Below are 24,470 nucleotides of genomic sequence, written 5' to 3'. Positions count from 1 at the left end.
TACCACATCACAGTGGTGTTATTCATGAAGACTTTAAGGGGGTCAAGGAGAAAAATGGAATGAAAAGCTTACACAGCCAAACGTTGAACCCTCATCACTTTTATGTTGATATGATCTGCCCTCTGATGAGGAGGCCAGAGACCTGAACTTTCAGAGGGTTGCAAGAAGCACCCCACTCCAGATCTGACGCATTTGTGAATATTTCCTGAGAAGGAATTGGAGCCCAAAAGGGCAGTCCTAGATTGAGAGATAGTTGTTGAATCCATCACTGTAGCTCAAGCCTGAGAGACAAGGGAGCAACGGAACAGGGAACACTAAAGGTTAATAAAGTTGAACCCACACTGATTTTAGGCATCAATATATCTTCCTCATATGAAGCCTGGCAAGAGGAAGCATGGGAACGGTGGAGGCCACAAACCCCAGAATCTTGAGAAATTCCCTGGCCATGAAAGAAGACAGAGGAAGAACAGACTGGAAAAAGGTTGTCAAAGACACAACCTTGCAAGCAGGGAGAAAAGCCAACATAGGACTGGTATGAATCCTGCAATGGAGAAAAATATTATACTGGCAGAGCATAAGAGCAGACTTCTTGAGACTGAAGATGAACCTTAGATTGTATAAAAGACAAGTGGTAAAGAGAAGATCTCGTAGAAGACTGGTGGGAGAAGGAGCCTGAATAATCAGAGAATATCTGTATCTCTCAAAGCTTGCAAAAGGCAATGACAGAAGCAAAGCATTTGGTGAACACCCTTGGGGCAGCAGAAAGGCCACAGGGCAAAGCAGAGAAGTGAAAATTAGAGGAAGAAACAAACATTTCTTAAACAGAGGGTGAACGGGGATATGAAGATACAAGACAAAAGAGGCCCGGGAAAGGAGGAGAGGAAATGATGTCTGAAGATACAGCATCCTGAAAGAAGGGACCCTGAAAAAGTGTTGAGTAGACGGAGCTTCAGAATTGGTCTCCAAGTCCCTTCCTTTCAGGGAAACAAACATCCCACTTGGGTGGGTGGAACAGGTTGAATGGTGGCCTGATCCAAAAAGGACTGCAAAACCTTTTGGAAAAGAGAAAGCTGGTCTGAAGGAGGCTGCAGAGTAACTAAAGAGGAGGGAGGTTCCATATCATGAAATACCCCTGACAATTTACAAACAGCAACCAAGAGTCTAAGGTGATCTGTTGCCAATTTGGGGTAGTGGAGACTGTGATGAAACAAGGGGATATAGTGGGGGGAAAGAGGTGGCAAAATGTCAAACAGAGACATGCTTGTCCTGAAAGGAAGGTTTCTGAGATGTAGCTGTCTCAGTGGGCTTAAAAGGAGGAATATGCCTAGACCCTATCTTACCTTTGGGAGGCTGATAAGTCTGACTACAAACAAAAGCAGATTTATAAGGATAATTCCTCTGGAATTTGGGTATGGGGAGACAAAAATATACTTGAGTTCCAGCATGGCCTTACCCTTATCCTGGAAGGACTTGAACAGGTCAGCTGCAGCTGTGCCAAAAAAGATTATCATCATCCAGAGGAGCATCAAAAAGTCTGGCTTTAAATAAAATCAGGAAAAGCCTGAAGACAAAGCCAGGAAGAATGCTTCATTACAGAACCAAAGGCAGCAGCCCTGGAAAAGGCATCAGCTGCATTGTAACTGCATTTTATGGAATAAGTGACTTGTGAAGTGGACTCAAGCAGGGAAAGAGATGAAGCTATCCCTTTAGAATCAGGAAGATCAGACACAGCCTCAGCTACCCAAGAAAGGAGAGCCAAGAAATGCCTAGTCATGTGGGTGTGGTAATTAATAGCCCAAAATGACAGGGTGGCAGCAGTATTCACTTTTTTACCCAACCTTTTCCAAAGGTCTACTATCCTTATCAGAAGGAAGGAACGTAGAAAAAGGCAAAAGTTTAAAAGGCTTATCAATGGAGACTGAAACCACAGAAGGATCAGCTGAAGGGCACAAACAAAAATTTACAGTCCTTAAGCACCTTGTAGAATCTATCTTTGGGGTTGGGGGGCTGACAGTCAGAAGCTACAGAGGCAGCAGAAAAGGTGTCCAAAAGAGCTGCCAGAACAGCAGGAATTGCAGAAGTCCTATATGGCTCCATTTGTAAAAGCTCATAGTAACTATTTTGGATGTCAGTGACCTGAGAGCAATCTCATAAAAGTATTCCATCATACAAGCAATAGTATCCCCAAAGGACAATTTTTCCAAAGAGGAATCCAGGCTCAAAGAATCCTCTTCCTCTGAGCCATAGTTTACAGGAGAAGGAATATGAGGAGTAAGCTAAGGATTCCTCCAAAGAATCTAAGTCCTTATCTGAGGAATCCGGTTCCCTATACCTCTTAACAGGACTGGAAGACCAAGGAGAAGCAGGGACTAACACCCCTGAGGAGGCCATAATGGCACTGAACAAGCCTGTCAGCCAAATCTTGCCATTTACATTGGGAATCTTTAGTAATCAGGGTAATATTCTTTGTCTTTTGTTTTTTTTTTTTTTTTAAGTGGGATGTCTGCCCTAAGAACCCTCAGTGGCTTGGACTGTTGGCGGGATTCAGTGATTGCAGTAGGAATCTCTTCCTGGACTAAGATTTGAGGAATCCCCCTCGTCTTCTCAGAAATAATTAGACCTCGTTCCTCCTCAATGTCTAGAGAAGATGTTTGAAAAGCCTCCGAGGACATATAAGAACTCGTATCTATGTCAGCCTCTGATGGGGTTGCGGCAGAGAAATCTTGAGCCAAAATATTTAGAAGCAAAAATATACCGACATTTAATAGTGCGTTGGTCAAATTTAGCACAAAGCCGACAGCAAGGCACGTTGTGATCAGGGCCTAGGCAAGGAATACAGTACAAATGAAAATCCTTATGAGGTATTTTCTTCCCATAAGTAATGCAATTACTAACATTTACTGACATCAGTAAGGAGAAAAAAAAAGTTTCCCCAACGGGGTACTTAGCTTTAGTTTGAAGACTTCGGTTCTGAAACTCGAAAACGAAAATTTCAGAAGTCGGCCGACCGGCACTTGCGAACTGCTTCTGCTTCGGGCACTGCGCGGCAAGAAAGACTGATTAAAATGACGTCGGCTGCATGTGTTAGACCCATGACGACCTGACGTCATGGAAGAAAAGACAGCAACCGACGCAGGACCCAAGACTTTGTTATTCAGGCCGACTGAGGGCAACCTGCCAGCAGATTACCCAAATGTAATGACTGCAACAGTGAAACGCGAAGAACATCTCGTATCTATGTCAGCCTCTGATGGGGTTGCAGCAGAGAAATCTGATGCAAGCACTGGATGGTCTTCAGGGATTTCACTAGTTCTGGACAGATATCCAGTGAAGGTTGGATGGCAACCAGAAAGTACAGTTTTGTACCTACCATAAATGTAGATGTCCGAACAGGATAGCATCTGCAGTCCTAACAAATGGGTTGTCCTGTCGCCAGGCAGCCCTTTTCCAAAGTCTGGGTCTGGCCTCGGCTGTGTCGCACTTCACCGACGTCATCTCTGCTGGTCTTGTATAAAGGCATCAGGCCATTTTCCTCAGTGTTTCTTGCCCCAGATGCCAGTAGCCCTCTTGGATAGCTAAATTTTGGGAAAATGCCAATGTTTCCAAAAGTAGAGGACAAACACAAAAAATATGCATGTATGTACATATATACAAACAAATACACCATAAGAGATCCCCAGCTAGCTAATAGGTGGGCAATACCCAGAGTACCACAGAGGGAAGGAGGGTGGGTAATCCTGACTGCAGATGCTATCCTGTTCGACATCTACATTTATGGTAGGTACAAAACTGTACTATGTCCTTCAAGGATGCATCTGCAGTCCTAACAAATGGGTAGAATACCATAGCCAAACTAGGGAGGAGGAATAAGAATTATGGTGTACTTAGGATCCCTTGCAACACAGCAGTGGCAAATCCTGCTCGGGATCTAGAGTAAAGAGGTAAGTTATAATGCTTGGCAAATGTATGCACGGAGGTCCAAGTAGCAGCCTCAATAATGTCCTTGGTAGCCACGAAGGCTGCGGTAGTGGCTGTAGCCCTTGTAGAATGAGGCCTTATGTTCTGTGGAATTTGCTTTCCATGATAGGAGTAACAGAATCTTATGCAATTTCCTATCCACTTAGAGATTGTCTGTTTAGAAATTGCTTTTCCTTCCCTTCCTGTTGCATAGGCTACTAGTAGCTGGTCAGTTTTCCTATTGCCCTTGGTTCTGTCCAGGTAGTAGCGTAACTGTCTCTGTACATCCAAGGTATGCAGCAGTCTTTCCCCTTTGTTCTGTGGATTGGGAAAGAAGGTAGGTAGGTGGATTGCCTGGTTTAGAGACAGTCTGGATACCACCTTAGGCATAAATGTAGGATTAGTTCTCATGGACACTCTGTCTTGATGGAAGATTAGGAAGGGTTGTACTGCCATTAAGGCCTGTAGTTCAACCCTTCTTGCTGAAGTAATTGCCAGTAGGAAAGCAGTTTTCCAGGATAGGTGTTGTAGATCTGCTGTTGCTGCTGGTTCGAATGGAGGGAGTGTCAATTTTTCTAGCACAAAATTCAAGTCCCATGCTGGTAATGGTGGTTTCCTAGGAGGTTTTACATTCTTAATTCCTCTGAGGAACTGCCTGAGTAGAGGATGAAGACAGGAGGATCGAGGCTGTATTCTGCAGAAATAGCTGATGCATGTATCTTGATGGAGGAATAGGACAGGCCAGTATGTAGGAGCTCTGCCAAATATTCCAGGATGTTGGCAATATCTACTTTTGACACATCTTTCCCCCTTTCCAAATGACAAACCTTTTCCATTTCCCTGCATAGTTCCTTCTAGTAGAAGGCCTCAAGGATAATGTCTTTAACCCTTTGGGATAAAACTGGGTTAGATGTGCTTATGTAATGTTCCAGGCAGTGAGTTGCAGAGTTTTCAGGTTTGGATGCAAGATGCTGTAGTTGCACTGAGTCAACAACAAGGGAATCAGGGGTAGAGTCCACGTTTCCCAGACATGCTCCTCAGTAATGGATACCAATGTTGTCTTGGCCAATTTGGAGCTATCAGAATTATCCTTGGCCGTTCCTCTTTGATTTTCAGTAGTACCTTGTGCATCAAAGGGAGGGGTGGAAATGCATATGCTGTCAGGCCTTTCCAATTGAAGGATAGAGAGTCCACCTTCCAAGCAAGAGGGTGATATGTCCTTGTGCAGAATTTCTTGAGCTGGTGGTTGAGTGGGGATGCAAATAGGTCTATTTGTGGGCTTTCCCCATTTCTTTGTGATGGCCTTGAAGATGTCCGGGTGTAGCATCCATTCGTGAGCATCCGAGGTAGTTCTGCTTAACATGTCTGCTAGGATGTTTTCACAAATATTGCCTGTAAATGAATGTTGTAGCTCAGAGCCATATTCCACAGGTCCAGAGTCATTCAGCATAGGGGGTATGAATGAGTGCCTCCCTGTTTGTTGATGTACCACATGACTGTGGTGTTGTCTGTCCTTATCACTTGGCCCTCTTTGAGGAATGGTCTGAAATTCTGGATTGCCAGTTTTACTGCCAGCATCTCTTTTTGATTTATGTGCAGGTGTAGCTGATCTAGAGTCCATAGACCTTGAATGCACTTGTCCAGCATGTGTGCCCCCCAACCGAGGTCTGAGGCGTCCGTTGATGGTTTGGCTTGCTTGAATATTGTGGAAGGACAATCCTGGGTTTGCCTGGCATGTCTGGAGCCACCCAGGAACTCTTGTTTCAGGCATGGAATTAGAGGTATTTCGGTTTCTAAGCTGTGCTTGTGTTGAGACCATAAATTCTTTAGGTACCACTGTAGCTTTCTCATATGCAGTCTGGCATGGGGACCAAGATTATGCAGGATGCCATGAAACCCAAGGCCTGCAGTACTTTCCTTGCTGTTAGCTTGTTCTGCTTTGCAAGAAGTACAAGGGAAGTTTTTCTTGTTTTTCTGCAGTAAGGAATGCCATCTGTTTTACTGTGTCCAATTCTGCACCCAAGAATGTTATTGTCTGGGATGGTATCAGCTTTGACTTTTTTAAATTGACTGTGTATCCCAGAGCTTGTAGTAAGCAAATGACTCTTTGTAAGTCTTGTGTCAGCTTGCTTTTGTTGTCTGCTTGTATCAGGCAGTCGTCCAGGTATGGATAAATTTGGATTCCCTGAAGCCTGCAATGAGCGATTACTGATGCCAGGCATTTCGTGAATACTCTGGGCAGTAGATAAGCCAAAGGGCAATGCTGAGAATTGATAATGCTCTGATCCTGCAAGAAATCTGTGGTATCTTCTGCAAATTGGTGGCATGGGGGCGTGCAGGTATGCCTCCTTGAGATCTAGAGTTACCAGCCAATACTCCTTGCCCAGCATGGGAAGAAGTTGGTGTAGGGTCAGCATTTTGAATTTTGGAACAATGATGAATGTGTTTAAAGCGGACAGGTCGAGAATAGGTCTCCAACTGTTTTCTTTTCTTGGTACTAGGAAGAGTCTGGAGTAAAATCCCTTGCCCTGTTCTGTAGGTGGTACCCTTTCCACAGCTCTCATCTTTTTTAATTGAGCTATTTGTTTTAGGGCTTCTGACTTTTGATTTGGTGGCAGGTTTGGCATTCCTCTTTTTGCTGGTAAGGTGTGGAAATGAAACCTGTATCCTTGGTCTATAGTTTGCAAAATCCAGTTGTCTCTTGTGATATAGTGCCAGTTTTTTGAAAATAAGGAAGGGTGCTATTATTTGTTCCCTGGTAGGCGGTGTTAGAACCAAGTCACTGTGATTGTCCTGTTGCAGTGGTAGTGGTTGTATCCGTGCCTCGTTGATTATTGCCTTGCCATTGGCGTCCCATGTAGGCACCTCCTCTGGGTTGGTTTCTGCCTCTGGAACGTCTATTCCTGCCTCTCTGATTTTAGAGGAGTCTGGAAAGGTCCAATTTTTGGAAGGCCAGTTCCTGCTGAACCTTGGGGGCTGTACCTGTAAGAAATCTTTAACTGTTTGTACAGATTTTGCCTTCTCTTCCATTTTCTTCATTACTTGTTGGGCAGGAGAACCAAAAAGACTGACCTTGTCCATAGGAGCATCTAAAAGCTTTGCTTTAACATGATCCGGCAAGACCTGCTCTTTCAACCATGCATGTCTTCTAATAACTGTGCCAGTCATGGCTGATCTAAATGAAGCCTCCAGTGCGTCATAGCCACATTTTAAGGAATGGTTACTAACCTGCTGAATGTTATTCACCATTTCTAGAACATATTTCTTATCTAAGGAATCATCAGAGGACAGTTTCTTAGTTAACTGATCAAGCATAAACTCTTGGTATAGGATCATATGAAACTGACAGTTCAAAGCTCTAGCTGAGAGTTTTACCCCATCTCTAAGGACCTGGATTCCCTAACAGAAGGGAGAGGGTTTTTAGCTGAGGTCGAAGTTACTGCCTTAGGCCCCTGGGAGATAGTCTCCGGATCTGCAAAATGAGCCTTGTATAAGTGGTGATGAGTGTCCGGTACCCTGTAGAACCTGTCGGGCTTAGCAGGGCTGGAGGTAAAAATATCAGGAGAGTGCGCACCCCTGTGAAACTGTGCCGCTTAGCAGGGGCTGTAAACATCATTAAAGGCATCATCCACAACAGGAAGAACTGGAGGTATAGCTAAGGGCCTATGCTGTGGTAAGTGCAAAAAGGTCCTAAGCCTTTTCCTTGAATCTGAGAAATCTTGCCCCTGCCATTGGAATTGCTCTATGGCATGGTAAAAGGTCCCCCCAGGAAAATTCCTCTGGTGGAGAGGCAGAAGGAATTGATTCTTCAGCATCAGAATCTTCATAAGTAGAAGAGGAGCTCTGGATGGGTCTGTGTATGTCTGAGTCATCAGAAGAGTCATCTGAGGAGCCTGAGGCCCTGTCTGGGTGAGATTGGGATCCTCTAATTAGAGATGAGATCCTCTGCCAAGGTAAGCATTTGTGAACTGGAGCTGGGCCTGTGAGAGGGGCTTAACAGGCACTGATTTAGCAGTTTTGGCTGCTTTAGGAGACATCCAAAGGGATGGTGTCCGATAACTCTGGAGAAACCACAATTGTAGGCAAAATTTCAGAGGCCCATTCAGCTAGGGGGCCTCGGTAGTAGTCATGGATGATCCGAAACTGTTCAGCGTCTGGGCCTAAACAAGGCAAACAGTAAGAGTGGAAATCTTTATGAGGTATTTGTTTGTTAAACAGTTATTTACTTTTTCTGACATCGGCTGAGGCAAGAAAGAGTCCCCAACGGGTACTTTAGCTTTAGAAGTCTTCGGTTTGTATCGTAGTAGTAATCTCTGGATCTGACCGACCGCACTTCAGCTTCTGCTTGAAAGACTGATACCAGCAGAGATGACGGTGAAGTGCGGGCTGCCTGACGACAGGACAACCCATTTGTTAGGACTGCAGATGCATCCTTGAAGGACATCAGGCCCTTCTTGGACGACGGCTGTCCATCGGGACAGAAGGATTTCCCCACAGTACCGTGAGCCAACAATTTAAGACGTTAGTTCTCGAGGGCATATGGTGACAGAAGTTAAGCGACTACAAAGGGTCTTGGGTACAAATGCTTGACAGACAGAGCACTGTGTATGGCCATGGGAAGCACCTATGCAAAAAATACACTGGTCATGGTGGTATTTATCTGGTATCCTGCCTCCCACACTAACATTTTCCCTTCTTGGACGACATGAACACAAGTAACAAAAACATAGAGGGGGAAAAAAAAAAAGAGACAAAACCCCAATGGGGCACTTATCTGAAGACGGCTTGGTAACCAGAACGTTAGATAAGCATTCAGACAGATGTTCGATAATGTTGTGCAGACTGTCAGCAAAGTTGTTCTTGGGTAACTGCGTCCATACATCACCTTTATGACCTACATCCTGTACGGGCAGCATACATGTGACATACAGCAGATACAAGATCCAAAGGCATGGGTATACTAGACAAACGTTAGGCAATCCTTGGCAGGAGATCCCTTCTGTGAAGAGTACTGCAACAGTGATATAGAAGGATATCTACTGTGTAATGATGGGTAAAGAACAATGCTACTCAGTTAGCAAACATTAGTAAATGTAGTGAGCCAAAAGTTATAATTAACAACCCCCACATCTGCACAAACCGTGATGAAAGTAGGCAGCCATGGTTTCAAATACGACTATGATGTCATTGATATCTGTGCAGGGGGGGGGGGTCAGCCTTGGCCAAAGTTGCATGCAAACATGTCTGGTTTAGAATACAGCCATTACAGGAAGATACCAAAGGGCAGCTTTTAAATGTACATTTGAAAAGGGACTTACTCTTTGGACTCCTCAATAAATATTCACAATACTGGAGAAGAAAGCAAAGAGTGTTCAATTAAACAGCTGCATCTTCCTCACATCACTAAATGCACTAGGACTTACCACACTACCCCTCTTGTAGAAAGCAATCAAGAACAAAGAAACTTAAAGCAGGGCATTTGACAAAAAAGGGAAGCAGAGGAAGATGGTGGAGAGCAAGCAAAAAGAAAATGCACCACAAAACAAAAATAATCAAACCACCTACTTGGACGTAACCATTTCTTTCTGATAAACCTCTTCAATAACCTGCCAGAAAATAGAAACAAATATTAGAATGAAAAAATGTTATACAATCACAAATAAAGATATCCTTAAAAATGTAAACGACTTTGAAATCCTGCAGGACAGTTTGTCCAATAAATAAATGGTGTCAAAATTATGGAATTAAACTAAATGCCAAAAAAAATGCATTACTGTACCCTTTGGAAAGTCATCTACCCCACGGAACTACCACATTGACAATAAACTCTTAACAGTTGACTCAGTTTTTCTGGATTTGGGAACTTGCATGGACAGTGATCCAGATTTTGAGCAACATGAGTCCATGGTTGTAAGAAAGACCTTCTATACTGCATAGCTTATAAACAAAGGGATTGCATTTAGATCTAGGGATGTCAATGTGAACACAAAAAGGAAGACTGGATAGGCTTAAACTTGCCTACAATGGCAGCTAGCCTAGTACTTGCCCATGAACCTAAAATTTATTAAAAATGCAGTTTATGCCTAAAAGGAAGTACTACAGAATTTATTTTAGCCTCAAAAGCCATGTGACTATACCTGCTGTCCTTGTTTACTGAAAATGCGACCTCTAGATACTGCAGCGAATGAGCATCCAAGAAATATAATGAACAGAAGTAAAAAAAAAGGTGAAAAGTGACAAGGAAATTACAAAACCACCAAGGAAAAAGCTTTTTGGGTTACAAAATTTAATGCTTATTCTTATAAATTGCTGTCCTAAAATGCCAGAGATAAGTATAAAGTATTAAAAACTACATCTGTACTGTTGGCCTAACAAGGACCAACAATTTATGCAACTTCTTGTGAAAGGTAGCTGGATAAAAAAAGGATAGCCAAGTCTATTTAAGCTGACTGCTTTGATGAATACATTTTTTTCTGGAAACAACCACTGCGCAGACATGCAATGGTAAGCAATATTTTCAGCCAACAAAGATAACTAAACAATAAAGTGTGACATGTTTGGTATTAGAGGGAATTACTGGACTTCCCAGGGGTGTTATAAACACACAATGCTGTAGGTAAAGGGTCCTCCACCATGGTATGGCCCATTATTTACTTGCAATACCCACCCTAGAGGGCACTACTGTTCTTAAAAAATGGACTACCTGCCAGTATATTTTTGTAGTATTTGTAGATAAAATAAATAAGGATTCTGTACATGATTTTGATGAATAGGAACATGATTATAAAATTTCATCTGATAATGTAGTGCCATACCACTATTGCTTGTTTAAAGCACAGGCACACACAGACGCACACACACACAAACACAACAGACTCTCACACAAAAAAGTACAGTTTTGTACCTACCATAAATGTAGATGTCCGATAGGTATGCATCTGCAGTCATAACAAATGGGTTGTCCTGTCTCAGGCAGCCCTTCGGTCGGCCGGATTCCAAAGTCTGGGTCTGGCCTCAGCTGATGTCGCACTTCACCCGACGTCATAGCTGCTGGGGTATAAAGGCATCAGCCAACGCCATTTTCCTCAGTGTTTCTTGCCCCAGATGCCAGGTGCCCTCTAGGAAGGCTAAATTTGGATAAATGCAGATAATTCCAAACAGTAGAAAGCAAAATATATATACATATATACATACAAACAAATACACCATAATAGATTCCCCCAGCTAGCTAAAAGAGGGGTAAGTACCCTAGGAATACCACAGAGGGAAGGAGGGTGGGTAATCCTGACTGCAGATGCATACCTATCGGACATCTACATTTATGGTAGGTACAAAACTGTACTATGTCCTTCAAGGATGCATCTGCAGTCATAACAAATGGGTAGAATACCATAGCCAAACTGGGGAGGAGGCACTAAGATAATGATGGTGTAGTTAAGATCCCTTGTAAAACAGCAGTTGCAAAACCTGCTTGGGATCTGGAGTATAAAGGAAGATTATAATGCTTGGCAAATATATGCACGGAGCTCCAAGTAGCAGCTTCTAAAATGTCTTTGGTAGCCACTCCTCGTAGGAAAGCTGTAGTGGTGGCTGTAGCTCTTGTGGAGTGAGGCCTGATATTTTCAGGAGTTGTCTTTCCATGAAATGAGTAGCAGAATCGAATGCAATTTCCTATCCATTTTGAGATTGTCTGTTTTGAAATTGCTTTTCCTTGTACTCCTGTTGCATATGCTACCAGAAGCTGGTCAGTTTTTCTGCTGGCCTTGGTTCTGTCCAGATAGTAGCAGTTGTCTGTGTACATCCAAGGTGTGTAGTAGTTTTTCCCCTGTTCTGTGGGTTGGGGAAGAATGTAGGTAGATGTATAGCTTGGTTCAAGGATACCCTGGATACCACCTTTGGCATAAAAGTAGGATTGGTTCTCAGAGACACGCTATCCTGATGGAAGATAAGGAAAGGCTGCACTGCCATTAATGCCTGTAACTCAGATACCCTTCTTGCTGAAGTGATTGCTAGCAGGAAGGCAGTTTTCCAAGATAAGAACTGTAAGTCTGCTGTTGCTGCTGGTTCAAAAGGGGGAAGTGTTAATTTTTCTAGCACAAAATTGAGATCCCATGCAAGCAAAGGTGGTTTCCTTGGAGGCTTTACATTTTTGATCCCTCAAAAATTGTCTGAGGAGAGGATGAGAGAAGACAGGAGGATCCATGTTGTACTCTGCTGAAATTGCTGATGCATGTATCTTAATGGAAGAATAGGACAGGCCATTGTGGAACAGTTCTGCTAAGTATTCCAGGATGTGTGCTAGGTTTGCTAGTGTGACATTTTCTCCCTTTTCTGCACTCCAAATGAGGAATCTTTTCCATTTGGCTGAATATGTTTTCCTTGTGGAGGGTCTGCGAGCCTCCAGGATAATGTCCTTAACCCTCTGAGATAAATCAAGTTGGTTTTGTTTTATGCAATTTTCCAAGCAGTTAGCTGCAGTGTTTTTAAGTTTGGATGCAGGGTCTTGTAGTTGTTCTGCGTTAGAAGTAAAGAACATAGAGGTAGATGCCATGAATGCGTCCGAGACATGCTTCTCAGTAGCGGTTGCCTTGGCCAGTCTGGAGCTATCAGAATTACCTTTGGCTGTTCCTCTCTGATCTTCAGTAGAACTTTGTACATCAAAGGAAGAGGTGGAAAGGCATATACTGTCAGGTCCTTCCAGCTGAAAGAAAGGGAGTCCACCCTCCAGGCAAGTGGGTGGTATACACTTGAGCAGAATTTCTTCAGTTGGTGGTTGTGTGGGGAGGCAAACAGGTCTATCTCTGGCATTCCCCATTTCTTTGTTATGGTTTTGAAAATATCTGGATGCAGCATCCATTCGTGAGCATCCGTGGTAGTTCTGCTTTAGCTGTCTGCTGGTGAATTCTCTTTTCCTGGTACAAATCTGGCCTGCAGTTGTATGTTGAGATTCAGGGACAAGTTCCACAGGTCCATTGCCATCCGGCATAGAGGGTATGAATGTGTGCCTCCCTGTTTGTTGATGTACCACATGACTGTGGTATTGTCCGTCCTTATCAGCAGGTGTCCTTGCTGGATGAATGGTCTGAATGCCTCGATTGCATGTTTCACTGCCAGCATCTCCTTTAGATTTATGTGTAGATTCAGCTGGTCTTGTGACCATAGGCCTTGGATACACTTGTCTTCCATGTGTGCCCCCCAGCCTAGGTCTGAGGCGTCCGTGGTGATGGTCTGCCTTGGATGTGGTTTGTGGAAAGGCAATCCTCTGTTTATCTGACAGGCCTGAGCCCACCACAGGAATTCTTTTTTCAGACATGGAATGATTGGTATCTGGGGCTTCTAGACTGTGTCTGTGTTGAGACCATACATTCCTTAGGTACCATTGTAACTTTCTCATATGCAGCCTGGCATGTGGGATCAATATTATGCAGGATGCCATGTAACCCAGGGCCTGCAGGACTTTCCTTGCAGTAAGCTGAGTTTGTCTTGTTAATGCCATGAAATAGACTGGTAGTTGTTTTTGTTTTTCCTCTGTGAGAAAAGCCATCTGAGTTATTGTGTCCAGTTATGCACCCAAAAATGTTATCCTTTGGGATGGCACTAGTCTTGACTTTTGTATGTTGACTGTGTATCCCAAGGCTTGCAGCAGTTGTATGACATTGGCCAAATCCTTTATTAATTTTGTCTTGTTGTCCGCTTGTTTTAGGCAGTCGTCCAGGTATGGGTAGATTTGAATTCCCTGAAGCCTGCAATGAGCAATTACTGATGCCAGGCATTTCGTGAATACTCTGGGCGCAGTAGATAAGCCAAAGGGCAATGCTGAGAATTGATAATGCTCTGATCCTGCAAGAAATCTGAGGTGTCTTCTGCAATCTGGTCATATAGGGACGTGCAGGTATGCCTCCTTGAGATCTAGAGTCACCAGCCAAGACTCCTTGCCCAACATGGGAAGAAGTTGCTGTAGGGTCAGCATTTTTAATTTTGGAACAATGAGATATGTGTTCAGTGCGGACAAATCGAGAATAGGCCTCCATTGATTTTCTTTTCTTGGTACAAGGAATAGTCTGGAGTAAAATCCTTGGCCTTGTTCCATAGATGGTACCTTTTCTATTGCTCTCATCCTTAGTAAACTGATGATTTGTGTTAGAGCCTCTGATTTCTGGCTTGGTGGAAGGTTTGGCATTCCTCTCTTTTTTGGTAGAGTGTGGAAGTGAAACCTGTAGCCCTTGTCTATTGTTTGTAAAGTCCATTTGTCTCCTGTAATGCAATGCCAATTTCTTGAGAATAAAGCTAGCTTTCCGCCCAAGGGTGCTTCCAGTTGTTCCCTGGTAGGCGGAATCAGAGCCAAGTCATTGTGTCTGTCCTGTAGAAGTGGTTGCAGTCGCAGCTGTGGCACTTCTTTGGTTGGCAGGTTGCCACTGACGCCCCTGTAGGCAACCCTAGATTGACCTCTGCCTCTTGGGCATCTATTTCTGCCTCTCTGTGCTCTGGAGGTGTCTGGAAAGGACCAATTCTTTGAAGGCCAATTTCTGCTAAACCTCGGAGGTTGGACCTGCAAAAATCCTTGACTGTTTGGACAGATTTTGCTTTTTCTTCCACTTTCTTTAGAACCTCCTGTGCAGGGGAGCCAAACAAACTTTGTTTCTCCATAGGGGCATCCAGGAGTTTAGACTTAACATGGTCTGGTAAGGATTGTTCTTTTAACCAGGCATGCCTTCGAATCACTGCTCCAGTCATAGCTGATCTAAATGAAGCCTCCAGTGCATCATAGCCACATTTTAAGAAATGATTACTGACCTGCTGAGAGTTGTGTACCAAATCCTGAAGGGACTTACGGTCTATAGGTTCAGGAGAGGCCAGCTTTTCATTCAGTTGATCTAACAAAAATTCCTGGTACTGTATCATGTGAAATTGACAGTTTAAAGCCCTGGCAGAAAGAGTAGCAGATGTATAAACCTTTTTACCCCATCTCTCCAATGCTCTAGATTCTCTTTCAGATGGTAGTGGGTTTTTGGCAGAGGCAGCTTCAATACCTTTAGGGAAATGGTTTCTGGGTCTGCAGCATGAGCCTTATACAAGTGGTAGTGAGAATCCGGGACCCTGTAGTATCTGTCAGGCTTTGCAGGGGCCGGGGGAAGAGAATCAGGGGCAGTACTGGCATCATTGTATGCATCATCAACAACTGATAGTACAGGTGGAATGGCTAAAGGCCTATGCTGTGGTAAGTGTAAAAAAGTCCTTAGCCTTTTCCTAGAATCAGAAGAATCCTGACCCTGCCATTGGAAGTGTTCCCTCATTGAGTGTAGGGTTTCCCCAAAAGAAAATTCTTCTGGAGGTGAGGAAGAAGGAATGGAGTCTTCTGCATCAGAATCCTCATAAGGCGAGTACGGGCCTTCCTGATGGTCCGATACATCTGAACCATCCGAGGAGTAGTCAGAGGAGAGAGGTTCAGGGGGTTCAGTCCTAGGCCTCTTTTCAGGACGGGGTTGTGAGGCCCTGTCTGGGTGAGGTTGGGTTCCCCTGATCAGAGAAATAAGGTCCTCAGCAAGTCTGAGAATCTGGGAACTTGAGGTAGGCCTGTGAGAGGGAGCTTTTGTAGGTAAGGCCTTGGAAAGTTTGGCTGCTTTAGCCCTGGAAAAGGCCTTGATAGACATAGAAGCAGGGGGGTCTAGCTGCCCCACGTGCAGGAGTAGAGATGTCCAATGGAATAGTGTCAGACAACTCTTGTGTGCCTGCTACTTCAGCAGGAATTTCTGTAGCCGACTCAGCCATGACCTGTGTGGCCTCGGCCTAACCGTGGTTTCAGCCGAAACCGCGGGCCGCAAGTGTCGGTCCTTTTCTTTGCGTTTTTTAGCTAAATGTGTAGTCGGAATCTCAGATGGCATTTTATATGCAAAAGTGGAGCCAAAAAACTCTTCTGCAAACTCCGACCGACGTCTGAGAGTCCGTCGGTTGAAGGAAGCACAGGCTAAAAGTACAGTTTTGTACCTACCATAAATGTAGATGTTCGAGGATCCACATTGCTGCAGTCATAACCTATGGGTAGTCCGCTGTCCTCGGTCGGCCCGAATACCAAAGTGTTAGGCTGGCGTCGGTCATGGTCGCTCAGAGCTGACGTCAGTACGCAGTAGTACTTAAGCGCATGACCGACGCCATATCCTCAGTCTTTCTTGCCCCAGATGTCAGAAGGCCTAAAAAGGAAAGGCCATAGCCAAAATAGAAATACCCAACAACCAACCTAAATAAAAGAATCATTATCCCAAAGAAACACAGCAACCCCAAACTATAGAGGGGAAGGAGGGAGGGAAAATTGGACTGCAGCAATGTGGATCCTCGAACATCTACATTTATGGTAGGTACAAAACTGTACTATGTTCTTCGTCTCACATTGCTGCAGTCATAACCTATGGGTAGAATCCCAAAGCAAAGGTAAAGGGAGGCTGGCAAACTAAAAAGCATTAGGAGCTGCCAACATGCCCTGTAAAACTGCAGTGGCAAACCCAGCCCTAGACTTAGAATAAAGAGGGAGATGGTAATGTTTGGTAAAGGTGTGCACTGAACTCCAAGTAGCTGCCTCCAAAATATTCTTAGTAGCTACCCCCCTTAAAAAAGCAGTAGATGTGGCGGTTGCTCTAGTGGAATGAGGTCTGATCCCCGCAGGAACATCCTTCCCATGATGAGAATAACAAAAAGCAATACAATGGCCAATCCCCTTAGAAATAGTCTGCTTAGAAACAGCCTTCCCCGGTGAGCCCAAAGCAAAAGAAATAAATAACTGTTGAGTCTTCCTGAATTCTTTAGTTCTGCTCAAATAATAGCGTAACTGCCTGTGAATGTCCAGAGAATGCAAGATTTTTTCCCCTTTATTCTGGGTATCAGCATAAAAAGTAGGCAAATGAATAGACTGGTTCAAGGCCACATTAGAAATAACTTTAGGCATAAAAGTAGGGTTGGTCTGCAAGGACACCCTATCCTTATGAAATATCAGGAAGGGTTCAACTGCCATGAGAGCCTGTAATTCAGATACCCTCCTAGCAGACGTAATGGCCAACAAAAAAGCAGTCTTCCAGGACAAAAACTTCAACTCAGACGTAGCTGCAGGTTCAAAAGGAGGTAAAGTAAGCTTTTCCAACACAAAATTGAGATCCCAGGAAGGAGTAGGAGCTCTACGTGGGGGTCTTATGTTTTTTGCCCCTCTAAGAAATTGTTTAAACAAAGGGTGAGAAAATAAAGGAGGGTCACAATCATAATGAGCAGAAATGGCTGCAGCATGAACTTTCACGGAGGAAAAAGACAAACCCTTGTCTAATAATTCAGTAAGGTACTGTACTGTAAAACTCAAATTAGGCACTGTGACATCAAAGCTCTTTGCTGTGCTCCAAAGAAAAAAATCTCCTTCATTTATCAGCATAAACTTTTCTAGTACTAGGCCGTCTGGCTTCCAAAATGACATTCAAAACTTGTTGAGGAAGCTGAGACCCCCCCCGGGTCTAAAACAGAATACGCCAGGCTGTCAGATGCAGGGACTGCATCCTGACATTGAGAAAATGATTGCTTGCCTGAGACAACAGGTGTGGAATTTGTGGCAAAGGCCAAGGAGGCTCCTGTACTAAACTCCTCAGCAGAGGATACCAGTGCTGACGAGGCCAATCTGGCGCTATTAGAATCATGCAAGGCTTGTCCTGCCTGACTTTCAAGAGTACCTTGGGAAGGAGAGGCAGAGGAGGGAAAGCATAGACGTGAAGGTTGTTCCAACTGAAAGACAGAGCATCCACTTTCCAAGCTTTTGGGTGAAACATCTTTGTGCAGAATTTTGGCAGTTGGAAATTTAGTGGAGAAGCGAACAGATCTATGTCTGGAGTTCCCCAAGCCACTGTCAACTGTTGGAATACGTGAGGATCCAATTTCCACTCGTGGGGATCCACAATTTGTCTGCTCAATACATCTGCTAAGGAGTTCTGTGCTCCTGGCAGAAACCTTGCTTGAAGAGTGATGTGCAAACTCAGAGCAGTCTCCCACAAAATCATAGCTTGTCTGCAAAGAGGGTAAGAATGGGTTCCCCCCTGCTTGTTGATGTACCACATGACTGTTGTGTTGTCTGTTTGAATCAACACCTGTCCTGGTTGAAGTAGATCCTTGAAAGCCATCAGGGCAAATTGGACTGCTAACATCTCCTTCATGTTGATATGCAGATGCTGTAGTCTGGGAGGCCACGTGTCTTGAATCCATTTCCCATTGAAGTGTGCTCCCAAGCCAGGTCTGAGGCATCCGTCGTTAAGATCTGACTCGCCTCTGGTCGGGTCACAGAGAGTCCCTTGTTTAGGTGACATTCCTGAGCCCACCACAAGAATTCCTTCTGGATGCAAGGTATTATCTGAATGACAGTGTCCAAATCGTGGCAGTGTTGAGTCCATACATTTTTGAGATATCATTGTAGCTTCCTCATATGCAATTTGGCATTGGGAAGTACCAGAATGCAAGATGCCATGAACCCCAAGGCTTGAAGGACTGTCCTTGCAGTCAGCCTGGACATTACTGATAGTTGCTGGAAGTATAGGTGAAGATTTTTTTGTTTGTCCGGGGTCAAAAAAGCCATCTGAGAGGCTGTATTCAGTCTCACACCCAGAAAGCACATGTCCTGAGAGGGTACTAGACTGGACTTTGTTTCATTCACAGAATACCCTAGGCACCTTAAAACTGTCATTACATACTGTAGATGTTGAAGTAGCTTGTCTTTGTCTTGAGCAAGAATGAGGCAATCGTCCAGATAAGGATACATCTGTATTCCTCTCAGTCTTAAGAAGGCTATCACAGGAGCCAGAACCTTTGTGAACACCCTGGGCGCAGTAGATAAGCCAAAGGGCAATGCAGAGAACTGATAATGAGAAGTACCAGCCCGAAAACGCAGGAACCTCCTGCAGCTGGGCCTGATAGGAATGTGAAGATAAGCCTCTTTGAGGTCCAGCGTTACCATCCAGTGATCTTTGCCTAGCAGAGGCAGAAGTTGCTGTAAAGTTAACATCTTGAACTTTGGAATGTCTAGGTATGTGTTGAGAATGGACAAATCCAGAATTGGCCTCCAAGTGTTTCCTTTCTTTGGCACAAGGAATAGGCGAGAATAAAACCCTAGGCCTACTTCTGACTGAGGTACCACCTGGATTGCCCCCATTTGCAAAAGCAAAGAAATCTGTTTGTGAGCCTCCAGCCTTTGCTGAGGAGGTACATCTGGCATGCCTTTGAAAGGAGGGAAGGTGTGAAAATAAAACTTGTAACCTAGATTGATAATGTCCAACACCCATTTGTCCTGGGTGACCAAAAGCCAGTTTCGTTTGAATAAAGCCAACTTTCCTCCTAGAGGAGCTGCCAGGCAGGAAGAATCTGGCAGCTGGAGATACAGGTCATTGGGTCTGTTTACGAAAAGGCTGACCCCTGCCCTCACCAGAAGATTGTGCAGGAGAACTCCAAGTCCTAGGCCTGAAAGAACCCTGAGCGTGAGCTCTACCCCTACCATGTCTAGACCTGCCCTTAGACTGAAAATCGGAAGAAGGGTAAGACCATCCTTTTGCAGGCCAATTCCTGCTAAACTTAGGGGGCTGCACTTGCAAAAATTCCTTAACCGTCTGCATGGACTTAGCTTTGTCTTCCATCTTTTTCAAAACTGACTCCACAGGAGAACCAAAAAGAACCTCAGATTGAAGGGGAGCATCCAAAATTCGAGCTTTAACATGCTCTGACAAATTTTGATCCTTAAGCCAGGCATGCCTACGAATAACTGAACCAGTAGCAGCCACCCTGGAAGAAGCCTGAAGAGCATCGAAGCCACACTGCAAAGAATGCTTACCAACCTGATCTGAGGCATGAACTAAGTCCTGCAGTTCCTTACACTCTATACCCTCAGCTAAAGCATCTACCTTAGATTTCAACTGACCTAACAGAAAGTTCTGATACTTCAGCATATGAAACTGGCAATTTAAAGCCCTCATAGCTAGCGTGGAGGAGGTATACACTTTTTTACCCCACCTATCCAAAGCTCTAGCATCTTTATCCAGAGGTACAGGATTCTAAACTACAGAAGCCCTGACACCCTTAGGTCCTTGAATAATAGTTTCCGGGTCAGCTCTAGGACTCTTATACAAATATTTATGAGCTTCTGGAACTCTGTAATACCTGTCTGGCTTGACAGGGGCTGGGGGTAAAGAATCAGGATTAAGGGAAGCTTCAGAAAAAACATCCTGAACAACATCTAAAACGGGGAATAGCCAAAGGCCTATGCTGTGGCAAAAACAAAAATTCCCTAAGCCTCTTACGAGAATCTGAGAAATCCTGACCTTCCCACTTGAAATGCTCCCTCATGGAGTGCAAGGTTTCAGAAAAGGAAAAATCCTCTGGAGGAGAAGCAGAAGGACAGGAATCCTCTGCCTCCGAATCAGAATAGGGAGGAAAATCCTGAATATCCTCAGCTGAAGACTCAGAGTAATCTGAGGAATGCTCCAAACCCTCTAAATCTGTCTCCACTCTAGGCCTCTTCTCTGGAGGGGGCACAGAGCCCCTGATTAAAGTAATCAAATCCTCTGCCATTTTTAACATATGTTTTTTAGGAACAGAGCCCGAAGAACTTGGGCTGATGCCTGTACCAGAAAGACCAGGTCTAGCTTTAGCAGGGCCTTTAGTGACAGAAGTAGAAGGCCTAATCACCTTTTGTAAGGATGGAACCACAGAAACTTGAGAAGCCCCCTCGGCCTGACCTAACTCCTGAGAGGCCAAATCCTGTAATATTAAAGGTTCCCCCTGTGATTCAGCCGAGACCTCGGCTGGATCCACAGATTCAACCGTAGATTCCACAGAACCGGCGTCCGCAACGGACGACTCATCCTGCTTAGACTTTAACGATTTATCTTTTTGCTTTTTTGCGGTAGCGGGTGTCGGAGGATCCGACGGCATGTTGTAGTTACACCGCTTACCGAAAACAAGCCTAGCACAGTCTAGTCTGCGTTTAATGGTGCGCTTATTAAATCTAGCGCAAAAGCGACACCCGACTACGTCGTGCTCAGGCCCCAAGCAAGGAATACAGAGAGAGTGAAAGTCCCTATGAGGTATCTGTTTCCCACAAGAAATACAATTATTAACTTTTTCTGACATCCGGATTAACTGAGGCAAGAAAAGACAAAAATATTCCCTAACGGGGTATTTAGCCCAACTGGTCTTCGGTCTGAAACTCGAAAAACAAAAATTTCAGGACGCCGAACGGCACTTGCAAACGCTGCTTCTGCTTCGGACCACGCGGCAAGAAAGACTGAGGATATGGCGTCGGTCATGCGCTTAAGTACTACTGCGTACTGACGTCAGCTCTGAGTGACCATGACCGACGCCAGCCTAACACTTTGGTATTCGGGCCGACCGAGGACAGCGGACTACCCATAGGTTATGACTGCAGCAATGTGAGACGAAGAACATCAAGCTGATACGTCGTGGTCTGGGCCTAAGCAAGGAAGGCAGTAAGAGTGGAAATCCTTATGAGGTATTTGTTTCCCACAAGTTAAACAATTATTTATTTTGTCTGACATCGGCTGAGGCAAGAAAGAGTCCCTAACGGGGTACTTAGCTTTTTAGAAGTCTTCGGTACGTTGAAATCTCTGGATCTGACCGACCGGCACTTGCGAACAGCTTCTGCTTCGGGCACCGCGCGGCAAGAAAGACTGAGGAAAATGGCGTCGGCTGATGCCTTTATACCCCAGCAGCTATGACGTCGGGTGAAGTGCGACATCAGCCGAGGCCAGACCCAGACTTTGGAATCCGGCTGACCGAAGGGCTGCCTGAGGCAGGACAACCCATTTGTTATGACTGCAGATGCATCCTTGAAGGACATCTTGGAAAGAGATGCCACACATGCATAAAGATGTGCAGATACACAGAAAAACAACAAAAACACACAGAGTCAAATGTTGAGTTTTGACAATGATGGTCAATTTGGGGCAGTTTTTACATTTCTATCCCATCTTCATAACTATTAACATTATATTTGCTTCTTCTGAAAACCATTTATGAGGCAATGTAAAAATAAGGCTGCATTTCTCTGCAGATTTATGTTTTTCATTCTCTTATGTCCATCCTGCATGTCAGTTCGGCATTAAACAGGATATACATATGGAAGCACACAAAAGACACAGTCATTCAGCTGAAGAGACTAACTCCCAAAACTCTAAAAACGTGCAAGCTTCTTTAAAATGCACCCCAAATTTCTCAAAATGCAGCCACTCATACTGCTGGCCCCTAACACATACATATTCAACCCTTCACTTTCTACAAGAATATTCATTACATTATTCAAACATGCAGTCATTATCCCTCTACCTAAATCCCCTTACCCCAAGGAATGCTAAGACTACACTCAACAGCCCAGTTATGCCTCAACACAAAAATATTTAAAAACATTTCTATAAACAAATCTTTGCACACATCCGGTCCAACTGGTGAATCTGGACATTCTGAGGCAATGTTACAACTGCCTCATGTACACAGACAACCCTCTCCTCCTACCACCAAACACTAACACATGCGACAGATGCAATTACACGCCAAACTGGAGGCTAAGTTCTCTCAACCCAAGACTGGACCAGGCAGTCAAGAGGAGAAGGGAATTATTTGCATCACGCCACCAGTCTCACATAGACTTATGAAACCTGCACCGGCAAAAAAACACACAAATACACAAAAAGATACTCTAAATAAAAATCTGCAAAAGCAACAGAGACTTCCAAAGCAGACATCCAAGCAACCTCCACCCCCCAAGACAAACCATGAAACACATACTGCACAAAATCAGTGTGCCACACAATCACAGCCCTTAAGGCAAAATAACATACCCAATACAATAGTAACAGGTGACTCTATAGTCAAGCACATTGGCTTCCCACTTACGAGGTGGAAAGTACAGTTGTGTACACTTACCATAAATGTAGATGTTAGAGTGTATTCACTGTTGCAGTCCTAACCAATGGGTTATCCGGCTCCCGGTAGCCCTCGATCGGCCAGAATACCAAAGGTAAGTAAAAATGACATTGGCTGCCGTCAGTTGTAAAGGACATCAGGGGGTCCGATACAAAAGGAGGCAGCCGACGTCACTTCCTCAATCTTTCTTGCCATAACAGTCAGAAGCCCCCAGAAAACAAGGCATAAACTAAAATTAGCCTGTACCTCAGAAAAAGAGAAAAAAGGGGGAAGGAGGGGGGGAAAAGCAGGACTGCAACAGTGAATACACTCGAACATCTACATTTATGGTAAGTGTACACAACTGTACTATGTTCATCGTGTTTCACTGTTGCAGTCCTAACCAATGGGATGATTACCAAAGCCCAGAAAACAGGGAAGAGGAACCAACAGAATCAAGGATTGGAGATAATGCCCTGCAGAACAGCAGTGGCAAACCCTGCCCTAGCTTTTGAAAACAAAGGCAAATTATAATGCTTTGTGAAAGTATGAACAGAAGACCATGTGGCAGTTTCCAAAGTATCTTTAGTAGGGACTTCCCTTAAAAAGGCTGCAGAACTGGAAGCTGCTCTAGTTGAGTGAGTTCTAACCCCTTGAGGAGGAACCTTGCCATGAAAGGAATAACAAAAAGTAATGCAATGAGCAATCCATTTAGAAATGGTTTGCTTAGAAACAGCCTTGCCCTGGCCTCCAGGGGCAAAGCTTACCAACAGCTGAGCTGATTTCCGAAGGTCTTTAGTCCTGTCTATGCACATCAAGAGAATGCAAGATCCTTTCACCTCTATTTCGAGGATTAGGAAAGAAGGTAGGAAGGTGTATGGACTGATTAAGAGTCAGGCTAGAAACCACCTTAGGCATAAAGGAGGGATTGGTTCTCAGAGAAGCCCTATCTGCATGGAAAATAAGAAAAGGTTCGACAGCCATCAAAGCATGCAGCTCCGAAACCCTCCTTGCTGAAGTTATAGTCAAAAGGAAGGCAGTCTTCCACGAGAGAAACTTTAAATCTGCAGTAACGGCTGGTTCAAAAGGAGGAAGAGTGAGTTTCTCTAGAACAAAATTAAGATCCCAGGCTGGAGTAGGCACCCTTCTGGGAGGTTTCAAGTTGTAAACACCTCTGAGAAACATTTTCATCAGGGGATGAGAGACAATGGGTTGTTTAAAAGAACAATGAGCAGAAATGGCTGAAGCATGGATCTTGATAGAGGAAAAAGAAAGACCACCCTGAAGCAAATCAGCCAGGCATTCCAGGATCAGAGGAAGGGTAGGCTGAGAAGAAGATTCCCCTCTAGCCTGCATCCAGTGAGAGAATCTTTCCCATTTGCCAGCATAGGATTTCCTACTGCTAGACCTCCTGGCCTCCCTCAGCGCGTCAACCATCTGCTGGGAAAGGGAAGAAGAAAAGGATGGAGTCATACAATGTGCCATGCTGCCAAATGGAGAGACTGAAGATGAGGATGTAGAATGTTTCCCCCTTCCTGAACCAACAGATCCGGCTTCAGAGGAAGATGCCAAGGAGGAAATTGGGAGAG

At 44.4% G+C, this 24,470-nt stretch overlaps 1 protein-coding gene across 3 annotated transcripts in view; it reads right to left on the bottom strand.

The window, feature by feature from the left end:
* Window positions 1-24,470, bottom strand: part of AQR (aquarius intron-binding spliceosomal factor) — a 2,539,865-nt gene that overhangs the window by 2,418,869 nt on the left and 96,526 nt on the right. For all 3 annotated transcript variants that reach the window (XM_044073871.1, XM_044073874.1, XM_044073872.1), the window contains exon 4: window positions 9,523-9,563. In XM_044073871.1, coding sequence (XP_043929806.1) covers window positions 9,523-9,563 — 41 coding nt within the window. The remainder of the gene's footprint in view (window positions 1-9,522; window positions 9,564-24,470) is intronic.

Source organism: Protopterus annectens, chromosome 6.part0 (assembly GCF_019279795.1).
Source record: "Protopterus annectens isolate FY-2018-M chromosome 6.part0, PAN1.0, whole genome shotgun sequence".
In the NCBI taxonomy this organism is placed as follows: Eukaryota; Metazoa; Chordata; order Ceratodontiformes; family Protopteridae; genus Protopterus; species Protopterus annectens.
This window is presented reverse-complemented; position numbering and strand designations above follow the sequence as displayed.